At 35.4% G+C, this 13,637-nt stretch overlaps 1 protein-coding gene across 1 annotated transcript; it reads left to right on the forward strand.

Annotated features, from left to right (window-relative positions):
- Positions 1 to 1,610: 1,610 nt before the first annotated feature.
- Positions 1,611 to 3,080, forward strand: LOC148864861 (auxin-induced protein 22B-like). The gene is made up of 4 exons (XM_088979522.1): positions 1,611 to 2,020; positions 2,148 to 2,350; positions 2,463 to 2,562; positions 2,635 to 3,080. The coding sequence occupies exons 1-4, from the start codon at positions 1,800 to 1,802 to the stop codon at positions 2,708 to 2,710; spliced, it is 600 nt and encodes a 199-aa protein (XP_088835648.1). The 5' UTR covers positions 1,611 to 1,799; the 3' UTR covers positions 2,711 to 3,080.
- Positions 3,081 to 13,637: the final 10,557 nt, after the last annotated feature.

Below are 13,637 nucleotides of genomic sequence, written 5' to 3' on the forward strand. Positions count from 1 at the left end.
AATTCTGGTTTCAATTTTCCTACTTGTGGACATTCATTTTTTGGTTTTTGAGAGGGGGGAAAGTTGCCAACATTTGGGTGGAACAAATATGCCCCATTTGATAATAAATTTTTTATGGATAAAACAGTCATTATATTATTTACCCGGGAAAACCATTATATATATATATATATATAAGGAAGGTCTTCAAGCAACAGTCCCCACCCTTCGTGGCATTGTAAAATTTCAATAGATAGAATCCTAGAAGAGGTTAAACTCTTACTCGTAAAAAAATCTATCCACTCACAAAAAAGTGATAACTCCACTCTCTTAAAATTCACACACATAGTATCCTAATCCCTAAAAAAGTGGCCACTTCAAATGTTAGGGTAGTAACTCAATCTTATTTAAACAGAACCATTTCAAAATTAATGATTAAACAAATAAGTTAACTTAAAATTATTCAAAGTATTAAATGGATAAAATAAAAATAAATGAAATTCATAAAAATGACTACACAATTAATACAAATGGTGTGAGTTTCCTTCTTTTAGGTGAAATAGTTTAATAATTGCAAACTAAATTTAACTATTTTTGAAAGTGTAACCTAATTTAGATTTTAAAAATAAATTTATTAAATAAATAGTAAATACCAATTAAAGTGGGTTACTGCTTACAAATAAGACTTCATTTAATCTCTTAAATCATATTAAAAATAACATAAATTAATAGTATTTTCAAACAAAGTAGGTCAAAATAAATTGTTAACTACAAAGATGTAAGAACCATGTTAATTTTTCTAGTTTAATTTTTTATAGTTAAATAGTAAATTTTAAATTAAATGATACTATAGTTGCCCCTTAATATGGAGCCATTCTCTAAATAAAACATGGTAAGTCTCTTAAATCAAATAAAAAAACCTAACCTAAATATCTAATAAAAATAATTTGAAATTTGAAATAATTCAGATTAAGGGTCCCGTACTTAATACGGGGTCATTCCTAGTAAAAAAACATAAGTGGGATCATGGAAACATTTACTCATGTAAGTGCATTTAACCGGCAAACAGAGCCTTAGAATTTTGATTAATTCGGTAATGCTAGCTCGCCCTAATTCAAAAAAAAAAATGCTAAGATTCTAAATCAATGTTTTTTGCAAGGGATGTTTATATACAACCCTTACACATGCATCATGCATTCGATATTTCAGTTTCGAGAGAGAGAGAGGGAGAGAGAAGCTTATAAATGGAAAGGGAGCACACGTTATGTGTTTCCCATCCACTCATCAATTTCATAAAATAAATCAGGTAGGTTCCGACTTTTTCACCCCCACATGGCCATGCCACGGCCATTAAGGGCATCAACATGGGTCCCGCCCACATGGGCTGCTCCTCTCTCTCCGCCTCGTGATCCAACGCTCCTGATTTCACTCCGACGACCCCTAGAATGCATCTCGACCGTCCCATCCCCCCTCAGTCTTCCATCTGGGCGGCCGATCTTGTCCCACCCTTGTCCCCTCGCTGCAGGAACAACCACCTCAAAGCTGCTATTCGTGTAACCGACAGCCTCGCTGTACATGTCCCAAATTTCATGCATCCACAGAAATTAGTCCCCACGTACTGTCCCTCCCCTGTTACTATCTATATAACACCTTAAATTTGCGTTTACAACCTCCTCCACCAAACACATTTCTCTACCTTTCTTCCTTATCACCTCCCCAAGTTCAGCCGGAAAACAAGGAAATTCACCGGAAGCCGCCAGAGTTTTGCCCTCTAGCTAGTTAAGTTTCAGAGCTTTGACTGGTTCGTTCCAGAAGGGAATATGGAAAGCAAGGTGATTTACGAGAATGATCTCAACTTCAAGGCAACCGAGCTCAGACTAGGGTTGCCGGGAACAGATGATTCTGAGAAACACACGCCTCCTAGTGTTAGGAGCAACAAGAGGGCCTTGTCTCATGAGACTACAGAGGATAGTAGGTCTAAGAGTAACTCTGGAACCTCTGATTTCGGGGATGATGAGAAGGAAGCTCCACCTGCAGCCAAGTAAGTCCTCCGATCGATATACCTTACTAGATCATCAGAAACGTAGATTCAATTCATAATATATTATCTATATATGTATGATCTCGATATGTGGAGGTGATGGACTGATGGGGATGTGAAATTACAGGGCTCAAGTAGTTGGGTGGCCACCAATCCGATCATACAGGAAGAATTGCTTCCAACCCAAGAAGACAGAACCTGAGAGTGCTGGAATTTACGTGAAAGTGAGCATGGATGGAGCTCCTTACCTGAGGAAGATTGACCTCAAGGGATACAAAGGCTATCCTCAGCTACTCAAAGCCTTGGAGATCATGTTCAAGTTGACAATAGGTAAGAGTTACAGTCATGGTGATGATGTATTCTGATGTATGTTGAGTGCATACGATGATTGCATGTCCCTGGTCAATATAATTCTCATCATGCCTTTGCTTGTTTTCTTCAGGTCAATACTCAGAGAGGGAAGGCTACAATGGATCTGACTATGCACCTACATATGAAGACAAAGACGGTGACTGGATGTTGGTTGGAGATGTTCCATGGGAGTAAGTCTCTCTCTCTCTCTCTCTCTCTCTCTGAATCAATAAAGCTTATGGGGTTATTTGCTCTCCTTGCAGAATGTTCATCTCCTCATGCAAAAGGCTGAGAATCATGAAAGGATCAGAAGCTAGAGGCCTGGGTTCATATGTATAAAACCCACCAACCCAAAACAACCCATATCATATTGGAGAGAAGAAAGAGCTAGAGATGTCACCATGAACAACAGATCTTTCAGCTTGGGTTCTCCAAGAAAGCAGTTTATTGGATTTGGATCTCTCTGTTGTGTTTTCTGAAGATGGATCAAGAGGTGCAAACAGGAAAAAAAAAAAAAAGGGAAAAAGAAACTTGGCAGATTACACCTTTTTTGCTTTTTATATATTATATCAGATTTATCAAAACAAGGTCTATGGCTTCTTTTTGAGCCCTGTGGTTTTCTTTCTTGTAATAATCTTTCAAAACCAAAACTGAATATAGAGATCCCTGCTGCAATTGTAAAGGAAAAAGAATATACATCTTTCTCCCATGTTTTGGTTTTTTTGTGCTACTACTACTACTATTATTATTATTATTATTATTATTATTATTATTATTATTATTATTATTATTATTATTATTATTATTATTATTATTAATATATACATATAAGCCTGAATGTGATGTACAATTATGTTTTGTGTGGTAATTGAAATTGAAAAATAAAATAAAGGTAGAATAACAGTAAGTTTGAGTTACAGTACTTCTCTTATCATATTATATTACATTTACCACTCCTCCAAAAGGATAAAAATATCTAACAAATATATGGTTGGCATGGAGCTTGGCTTGATGAAATAATAATTAATTTATGAGAACCAGAATTTGTCCAACAGTTGGATCCAATCAAGATAACCAAATGCATCATGGTCATCATGTTTTATGGATATTTGTTCTTAGCTGCTAACCCAACTCGCTAGTGGTTTTGGTCCCAAGATTAATTTGGCTTTATGGGCTGATTTGATTTTACAGTAACTGCTTTGGTGTGGACAAACACAGGCCCACCCATTCATTAATTGTGTTGAAATTTAATTAATTATAATAGGAGGGGATCCAACACTAGACCATTTGGTCAAATAGGCTCTGATCATTGATCTAAAAACTCAAACCATTGGGTGAGATCCTTAAATAGGTTTTTATTACCCAACAGTTCAAACCCAATTTCTATCGTCCTTCCTCTCCTTACCTTTTCCTTTCAAGCCAAACACAGTTTCAAATGATCAAATAGAACCAACATAAAAAGTTCATAATTCAAATTGAATCGTTACGACCATCTGATATATTATTCCTAGAGAAGATCTCTTTCATAGTAGTCAAGAGTCAAGACTGACCATTTGGCTAATTCAGGGGTGCAAACAGATCGGGTAGGGTTAAATTGGATATGAGATACATACAAATTTGGTTCATTCATATTTTGATTAGAATCGAATTAATCTTATCCATTGGATTTATATCAGATTCAAATTAATTTGGATAGCAATCAGATATTGAATAGATTCAATAAATTGTAATAAAAATGATCGAAATGTTATACATTATTAATAAAATGAACAAAAATATCTTTGATATTGTATATCATGAACAAAAATATATTGAAAATAAATTTTATAAAAGTTGAACCAATGAAATTTTCAATAAAAAACACAATATCCAGTATAAAATATAAATTTGAAATATATACAAGCCTATACAATTATAAACAGATTGGGGTCACCCTGGCCTTAACAGGATCGAATTTGGATAAACAGATGACATTTGACAGTTTTCATATGATTTAGGTATTTCATCATAAGCTTATGTTGATAATCTCAAATCAGATACGTATACCTGGTTTCATAATTACATTGATATCAGGTGTGTGGTCTCTGTGAAAGCTAATTCTTTGCCAAAATACATTGATATTAGATGAATTTGTATAGATAAAGAACTCAGATCAATTTAACCTTCAGTCATTTTCTTTAGTGAAGTACTTCAGCGTGCATGTTCCAAGAATGAGAATGTTGAAACGGGAACAGAAAACCAGACAACTTCACATGATGCATGTGAAGCAGAGAGAGAGAGAGAGAGAGAGAGAGAGAGAGAGAGAGTCACGAGGTATTTGAATAAATTGTGGTAGTGTTCCTCTTAAGAAGCTGTCATTGTTAAATCTAGTTGCAGTCCAAAAGACTGGTCTGTCATGTAATGGTAATTTCTCTATATAATTGAGATTTCTCTGCTCCCAGAATTAGACACGATCTAATAATTCTCACCACAAAAACCACCCACGTTATACTTGATTTTCATCCACAGAAATCTGATGGATTTGTATGTCTTAATATCACCCAACCAAGACTGAATCTCGGTCAGAGAAGCTCCTACCATGGGCCACGAGCTGGTTCTCTTAATGACTTTTATATTACAGATGACTACGATGTCGTTTCAGCAATTTAAACAAACACTCGAACCAGAGGATAGGAATTGAAAATGGTTGGTGTTGATATGAGACAGATGACTGTAAACTGTAACAGAGTTGATTTCGTTTCTTTTACCAATCTAATGGCTACAGTACTGTGAAAATCAATGGAAGCAGTTCACGAACTCAAGCTTTTCTAATTCTTCTATTAATCTTTTTCTTACTTGCTTGAACCCAGTATAAACATTCTTTAATGGAGGCGTTGGAGAGTAGTGAACTGAACTAACCAGACAATACATGATGGATGCAAGTGCAACCCGGTTTGTCCCCAAACAGGGAAAAGGTTTCATTTTCCAACAGTTATCTGAAAATTGAGTCTAACCAACCAGATCCTACATGTTTTCTGGTGCCTGCTGAGTCCACAATCCACTCTTTACTACGTAACAATTTTGGCTTCGCCCTTGGAGAGTTATGGCTCAAGATTGAATGCTGAGAACAGACCCCCAAGGTCTGCTCTTGTTAAGCTGTCTATCGGTTTCTCACCTTCACAAGGAAAATTAGTCCTCCAAATTAAATGTGTTTGGTAAAACCCTTTTTTTTCTGAACAAGCAATTTCATGAATGAACCAAAAGGAAAATAAAGAAACTAGAACACATGAAGGTCAATGAAGAATCAATAGAAATTTTTTGTTAAACTTTGGTTGTTTTATTTATAGTTTAGTGTATTTATATTTATATATTGATTATACTCTTTTTTTTTTAATTATATGCAGCTTTTTGAGCAAAACAAATGGCCAAAATTTTGGAAATAAATCCACCCAAAATATATTACTTACATATAAAGCCAATGCAATTAGGATTTCAAAAATTACAATAAAGCTCCCAAAGCAAGCAATTTCTTTGTGAGTAAAATAGTTAAAGAGTGTATATACAAAAATAAACTCAGGTATCCAAACTTAACCCAATCCATTTAAGTTGATCCAAAGGGTGATTCAATCCATTTCCAACCCACTAAATACACCTGTTCACAAGTTGGTTTTGCTTCTATATCAACAAAACACATTCAGGTCCGAGCCTAAGTCCGAATCCAAAGCCCAGCTAGGAAATTGATAAAAATGTTTGTATGCTCAATAATAAAACTGATTTATTTATATTAAATGACCTCACAACCAAAACAATATGGAAATATTTCACTATGGCTTGAGAAAAGAGAAGGGACCAAAGAAAAAAATATTGGGGCCCGTTTTCTTTGCAAGAATAGGGATCTAGAATTAGAATCAAAATGGGTCATTCTAATTCCAATTGTTAGGTTGGGCAGAATTGGAATCTCATTCGCATTCCTGCTAGAATGGAATTCCCCCATTTGAGGGAATGGTCACTCCCTTCCCTCCCTTGGGAATGAAATCCCATTCCATCTTGTTCCAATTCCAATTCTTGTCTGGACCAAACATATTATGGGAATAGACCATTCCAGTTCAGACTGGAAGAGTTTTTTGTTACATTTCTGACAGTGAACCAAACTGACCCTTATATTATATTATACATTAATACATATAACATATTTTTTACTATATAAAATATTATCAGGTTGGGCTTGGGCTCGAGCTGTGATTTTTTGAGAAAGCACAAGTCCAGCCCAAAAGAGTCAGGCATGGTGTTTTGGGCCAAGCCCAACTAAGAACGGGCCAGACCAGGCTGGCCCATCAGGCTACCCTGCCATGAACAGGTCTACCGCTAAGTAAATGGGCAGGTTTGGATGGGTTATAAATAGGTGGGTTGGGTGGGTTACAGAGCTTGGGTCTGAAATCGCAACTCCTACCCTCAACAATCATGCTTACTTGTCCAATTTATCGGAACATAGTTACAGATATTCTAATTTCTAGAGTTAGTACTTAGCACCGGACCATGAGCTTTTTCTCTATGAGAAAATTGAGTTAGGCACATGTTACTAGTTAGTGCAGCAATTGATGGTGTCTCAGTTGATAATCTCTCACTCATTATAAAAAAGAGACCCGGAATCAAATCCCATTGCCACCAGGGTTGGGGATTAAGGAAATGGAGATGGACTAATAATAATAATTAGAAGAATAAGGAAGAGATCGGAACGTATAAATAAGTTCCATAGACCAGTTTCAAACCCAGATCCATGTATGAAAGCCCAGTTTTTTTTCTGGCCCAGTTTTTTTTTTTTTTTTTCTGGCTTCAGTTTATATAGAAGCCCAGTCAGTTATACTTGTAACAAATTCTTCTTTGTTATTTGATTAAACAAACAGCCAAACACCGTTCACTTTCGCTGCAGCAATACTTGGAGGATCCCCAGCTGTGGCCCACTTAAATAACATAGCCAATTAACCACGTAGCCAATCATGTTTAAGAGAATCTTATTAAAATGTTGAACCATGGGTGATGTGGCCATGTTATGGATCTTTTGATTAACCAATGGAATTGAACCCATGCACTGCATGAGGTTTAATAGAAATTTGGTAAGGGGCTCTGAAAAAAAATCATATACACGTAGACCAACTAATGATAAGATAGTTCGAGGATTATGGAAGATTTTTAGAAAAAGTTTATAAAATATCATTCTAGAATTGTTTTATGGTGTTTTAACTAGAGCCCATTGAGTCTTGCTGGATTTAACTTAGGTGGGGTTTGGGTCGGGAAACTTGGGCTTTGACTGCCCAAAGTCCATAATTTTCACAATTCATTTAGGATATGTATGGTTTGAAGAAAAAGGGAGGGAAAGACAGAAAAACCAATAGAATGTTTATAAAGGTTTTCCTACCTTGTCCTTACTTTTCCTACATTTTCCTTCAGACCAAACATAGCCTTAAGGTTAAGGGGCTAGAATAGGGCATTCAAATGAATCCATGTAGCAGGCCCCATATAATTATACATTTATAAGAAAAATAAATATATTAGAAAAACAAAGAAAAAGAAAACAAAAAATAACCTAAATTTCTGGATTTGTCTCCTTCTGTCAGGTAGTACCCCCCATGCATCCTCCTCTCACAATATTTTGTAACTTCTTCTCACTAAAAAATATAATTATATATATAGGTAAATAAAACCCCCCCTCATACATCTCCCATTCATCAATCTCTTGTCTCTCAAACACTTATATGAAATGAATCATAAAGCTCAGTTTAGGAAGAATACAAATACAAATATCTACAGTACAAATACAAGTTTAGAAATACAGGCTTTGCGCTGTACATATTTGTATTGTCATTGCCTCATCTTACTAAAAGTGAAGCATGATTCCTATAACTGGTGAAAATAGAGAAAAATAAAAAGAAATTTATGGGGATAAGGATGAATGTGAAAAATAGAGACAATGAGGAGGTAAGCTTTAGCCTTTTCTTTCCCTTATTTCCTTATTTTTCTTGTAAATATGTCTTTAGGACTATGTTCTTTTTTTTTTTTTTTTGTAAAATGGATGTAATTTTTTCAGGATAAAATATTTTAGTTATTATTCTACCACTTTTCTATCAAAAAAGAAAACCTTTGTGAAAAACAACCTTTTTATTATAAAAGGGATGAAAATATATCTTACACATTTGAGTCTGAAAATAGTATTCCCTTTTTACATAGAACAAATGCAGCTTGGTTTTAGGCATTTGTGGAATCAAGAAGGAATGAAATGGGTTACAGCCTTTTCAATTCCGAAATTTCCACTTTAATTGGCTTCAAAAAAAAAAAGAAATTTTCACTTTAATTCAAACAAAGATATGAAAGTGAGTAAACATGATGGGTTATTCATTTTATGGGAATAAATCTTTTTATCTTTCAAAAGCAACAAAGGAAAGGATAGAAGGATTTGAGACATAGTAGGAATCATAGCACCCCGAGGTGTGTCATTGAGTTGATTGGTCCATCAAGTTTATGGTCCGTTTGGTTGGCAGGAATAGGGGTTTGGAATCAAAATAGTAATGACCTATTCAAATTCCAGCTGTTTGGTTGAGCAAAATGGTATTCCAATTTCCATTCCTAGTGGAATGGCGTGCCCCCATTTGAGGGAATGGCTATTCCAGCTCCCGCCCCCAGGAATTAAAATCTCATTGCATCTAGCAACAAAAAAAAAGGTTAGCTGACTTAGGCCATGTTTAGTTTACTATTATGGGCATCATTCTTTTAATTCTTGCTCATTCTAGGTAAGAATGAATAACATTAGAGTGTATGATTACAAAATTCTTGTCATAGACCACATTCCTTTCAAAATGAAAAATTAGCTCCATAGCATAGAAATTGGGTAGCCTGCAACATGAAAAATAATCATGCCCCATCTTGCTCATTTTCATTCTTTGAGGAAACTCTGCCTACAAAACTATTGCCATGGATGTCTACTTTTGCAAAATCACTTTTACACGAGCACTTTTATAAAAGTAAATTTATGAAAAATACTTTTGTGAAAGTAAAATACTTTTATGAAGGCACTTTTACAAAAGTACTTTAATTTACGAAAGAACTTTTACATTAAAGCACTTTAATAAAAAACACTTTTATAAAAGTACTTCTATGAAAGCATTTTTACAAAAGTACTTTTATAAAAGCACTTTATGGAAGTACTTTTATAAAATCACTTTTATGAAAGCACTTTTATAAAAGCACTTTTATAAAAGTACTTTTACAAAACATCTATGCCAACTGGTTAACATTGATTGTTGGAGACCTAGACTGGCGGTTTATGAATACTAGCACAATTTTTTTTTGAAGAATGAAAATGAGCAATATAGGACACTTGTCAGTTTGAAAAGAATTCATTTTTAGGAAAAAGGTGTTTGGTTAATAACAATATTTTCTCATTATGCCTATTTTTACCCATTCTTGTCCATTTTAAAATTAAAGAATGATAATTGAACCAAACATGGCCTTAACGTCCCCCCACCCCAGCCAACCCTCATTCAATTCTGATTTTGACTGTGGACCAAATAAACCAATAGTTATTTATGAAAAGAACCATGATGATCAAGGTGATTGCTCTTATTGAATATCAAAGATGAGCTCCCCTCTCTACTAAAGCTGAAGAGTTTCAAGATATATGGATTGTTATTACTAGCATTGGTAGCTACTAAACCGAGGCCCCATTTGGTTCATAGGAACAAGGGTCCAGAATTAGAATTGGAATGGGCTATTCTAATTCCACTGTTTGGATGGGTGGAACCGAAATCCCATTCCCATTCTTGCTGGAATGGCATTCAAGGGGATGGTCATTCCCTGCCCCTCCCTTGGGAATGAAATTCCATTCCTCCTTATTCTAATTCTCATTCTCATTCCTGTCTGAACCAAACTAACTATGGGAATAGACCATTCTGATTCTGATTCTGAGGGATTTCGATTCCAATTCTAATTGCGACTATGAACCAAACAGAAATGAAGACTTTACCTTGGCCGCACTTGAGCAGGTATCATGCCTAAAGTGCAGCCTTGTAGTAGAACCCTCTTTGGTTTGGCTTATAGTGATGACATGCTTTCATAATATGGATGGCATATCTAAGGGCACTTCAAACCAGAGATGGCTTAGCACAAACAGTATTTTCTCCGCCTCTCAGGTGCAACTTGGGCGGATTGAGCATTTATTAAAATTTGAATGGGCTTGGCCCAAATAGCCTCGATTTGTGATCAATGTTGTATAAATTCTTCAAATCAATAATCGACTTGCACCCTTATTTCCCACCTTTGTTTTTAATAGGGTGGTAACTAAATCCCATGATCACCACTTTTTTTATAGTAACTATTCTTTCTTTGTGTGGAAAACTTAAGAAGCCTAAAATCATATGGGTCACAAATTTAGGCTATGTTTGGATAAGATTTTGCTTTTGAGCCTTTAGATGCACAAAACAAACTTGAACCAAAAATTGTTTTGAATGTTTGGCACGAGCTATTTTTAAAAACATTATAATCTAACTAAAACACTTTACACCTCAAAGCACAAAGCATAAAATTGGGACATTTTGCTTTTTTAGGGCCTTGAAAGCATAAATCCTAAAGCTTATCCAAACACCACAACAGTTGGTTGAACTCTCATTGTGTGGGCAAGAGGATTAGGGCTTAGATGAAAAATATTACTTTGGTAGCCATAATCTATCATTTATGAGTTGTTGTAATCATTGATGATACAAGTTTTGATAATTGGAGAATTAAAGCTACAAACCATTAGGGATGGTTTATGGGCTTTTTTTGAACTCTTTTGAGCCCACTAGTAGAGATGGTCATAGGCCAATTTGGACCCAGTAATAGTTGAGACATGGTATAATGCACTCTTTGCAAGCCCATATTCAAGTTGGTTCAAACACCGGGCCAAATATACATATATGGCTTCTACAAACATCTAGGCCCATGCTCAAAAATTTGCAAGCTAAATGAATCAAGCCTTTTGGGAACATAGTCTAAAAACGACCGCTCATTCCCACTAGGGATATTTTAACTGTGGAACTCAGCTCCAATGAGACAGGCAAAGGCACATTAATTTGCTACTTGATCTCTCATCACTTCAAGTGTTGTCTGAACCTATGATGTTTTGTAGATAGGAAGTGCCACCAATATAGTTAGTGGTGTTTAGGATAGATTCAAGAACAACATTCTAGGGGTCATTGAAGGCAACCTTGGTAAGAATTAATCATCTTGTGATAGAGCATTAGGGCATTTTAAATTTTTAATTCATACAATCAGTGACTCAAGCTTCATTTGGGAGGGGAGTGCAAATACAAATATGTTCATTGCAAAACCTTGTATATGGTCCATATTTGTATTTTTAAATCTTGCAAAACCAGGGTTCACAATATTGCAATATATCATACCCGCTATATATTAGGAATTTGGGTCATTTCTCAATGTTTAAGTGCCCATTTGGGAGGGTTTTCATACAATAGCTTATTGCATTGCAAGGTGGATTCTACATTAAAAAAAAAAAAAAACCCAAAATTTATGTTTGGTGAGGTAAACCCAAAAGGCCAAATTATTTAATTAAGCTAGTAAATGAACTTTCTAGTGAAACTAGTTTTAGTAGTTTCTTCAAATCAATTCAGTTGATACAACTCAATCAAAGCTGAATCTCTCCCAAATGGGCTCTAAATAATAATATTAGATGTGAATTTATGATGGTTAAGTGGGTATTGATTGAAAACATTGAAATAAAAAAATATCACAACTTATATATACTCAACACTAAATTTTTCTAGATACTTTGAACCATGGTAATGATATGTTCCCATCATTATTTAAAATGGTTTGGTCACATTTTTTTACTAATAAATGAGAATCCCTAATGTGGCATACGGCATCTATATTGTCTACATCACACACTCTCCCCTTCTTCCATTCCCCCTTCCCCTGCTTTCTTTTTAACTTCTTTCTCCTTTCTCCCTTACCCCTTCCCAACTCTTTCATTAATTCTCTCACTTCTTCCTCATTTCCCCTACCCAGCCCTCCCACTAGGCCAGTGGCAAGGTTCCAAATATCTCATTAACCCAAATCCCGTTATAGTTAAAAACTCCTCAAAATAGCTACATATGAATAGGAAACCTAGGCAATATGGTTTCCTTCTATGTATAGACTTCTTTCCTCCCCTCTACCAAAAATGACCAACTAAGACTCTCCTTTTCTACCCTTACCTCAGCCAAAAGTGATGAATTCAGACTCTTCCTCTATTTTGGAGAGATCCCAATTTTCCACTCAAAGGACAGTTTCAAATTTCTCTGTATCTCTTTGCTCTCTCTCTCTCTCTCTCTCTCTCTCTCTCGCCTTGATTTGCATTTTGTGAACAAACAAAGAGAGAGACAGGAAGATGGGTTCTTCGAGAATTGTGGTTCTGATGATGTTTGGTTTGGTAGTTGGATCTACTATCACACAGGCACCCGCAAGAGCACCAAGTGATGCACTGACCAAAGAGTCGAATAATACACACCCCACAATTCTCAAGCTACTATAAACCCATCTTCCACTCTTCTTGTTCCTCTTTTTAACTTATTCATACTCATCACAATGGAATCCAAGGCTAGCATCAATAGGTAAAGTCTCAACATATTTTCTATTTTTTAACTTTTTACAAAATACAATAACCATGATTCTTTAATCATTTTTTTTAACCTAGCTATTACATGCATTAGTAGAAGAAGAGTTCAAACCACCTCATCAAATTGACACCCTTAGAAGGTGTGTGCATTCATTGTTTTCTCCTAAACTCGGCCTCCTCTAAATTTTGCTAGAAATGGGTTATCTCGCCAGTTTTTTGGTCGGCCAATCATTTTCTGTTAGTCATTGATTTCAAGCAACTTCTTAATATCAACATAGCAGCTATTAATAATGCCCTACAACAAGCTTTAATTGCAGTAATTTCAATCCTAACATTGCTAGAAGCAAGTTATTTCATTGGTTTATGGTTGGCCCATTGCCTCTAGTGAGGCATCAATTTCTAGCAACATGTTAATACTACTATTTTCAACCCCTCATTGACCTGAGCTAGTTGGACCGTTCAAACCATTATCTGGCCTTTATTCTGGATCCAGTTCTGTTGAAATTTTCCCTTTAGTCAAAAACCCTTGACTTGGTTAAAAACCACCCGACCCGAGTAATTCAATCGTTGACCCATTCGACTCGGTCAATAGGCCACAGGCTATGCACTTAATGTATGTGCAAACTTTCGAATGCCATAGCT

The sequence above is a fragment of the Nelumbo lutea genome, chromosome 3, assembly GCF_056320005.1.
Source record: "Nelumbo lutea isolate HS-2025 chromosome 3, American lotus-T2T, whole genome shotgun sequence".
In the NCBI taxonomy this organism is placed as follows: domain Eukaryota; kingdom Viridiplantae; phylum Streptophyta; class Magnoliopsida; order Proteales; family Nelumbonaceae; genus Nelumbo; species Nelumbo lutea.

What these genes read in the sequence shown, in the direction of transcription:
- LOC148864861 (XM_088979522.1), top strand. Translation starts at nt 1,800, where the DNA reads ATGGAAAGCAAGGTGATTTACGAGAATGATCTCAACTTCAAGGCAACC. An exon ending in GAAGCTCCACCTGCAGCCAA is followed by an intron (nt 2,021 to 2,147) that starts GTAAGTCCTCCG and finishes GTGAAATTACAG; the next exon opens with GGCTCAAGTAGTTGGGTGGC. An exon ending in CATGTTCAAGTTGACAATAG is followed by an intron (nt 2,351 to 2,462) that starts GTAAGAGTTACA and finishes TGTTTTCTTCAG; the next exon opens with GTCAATACTCAGAGAGGGAA.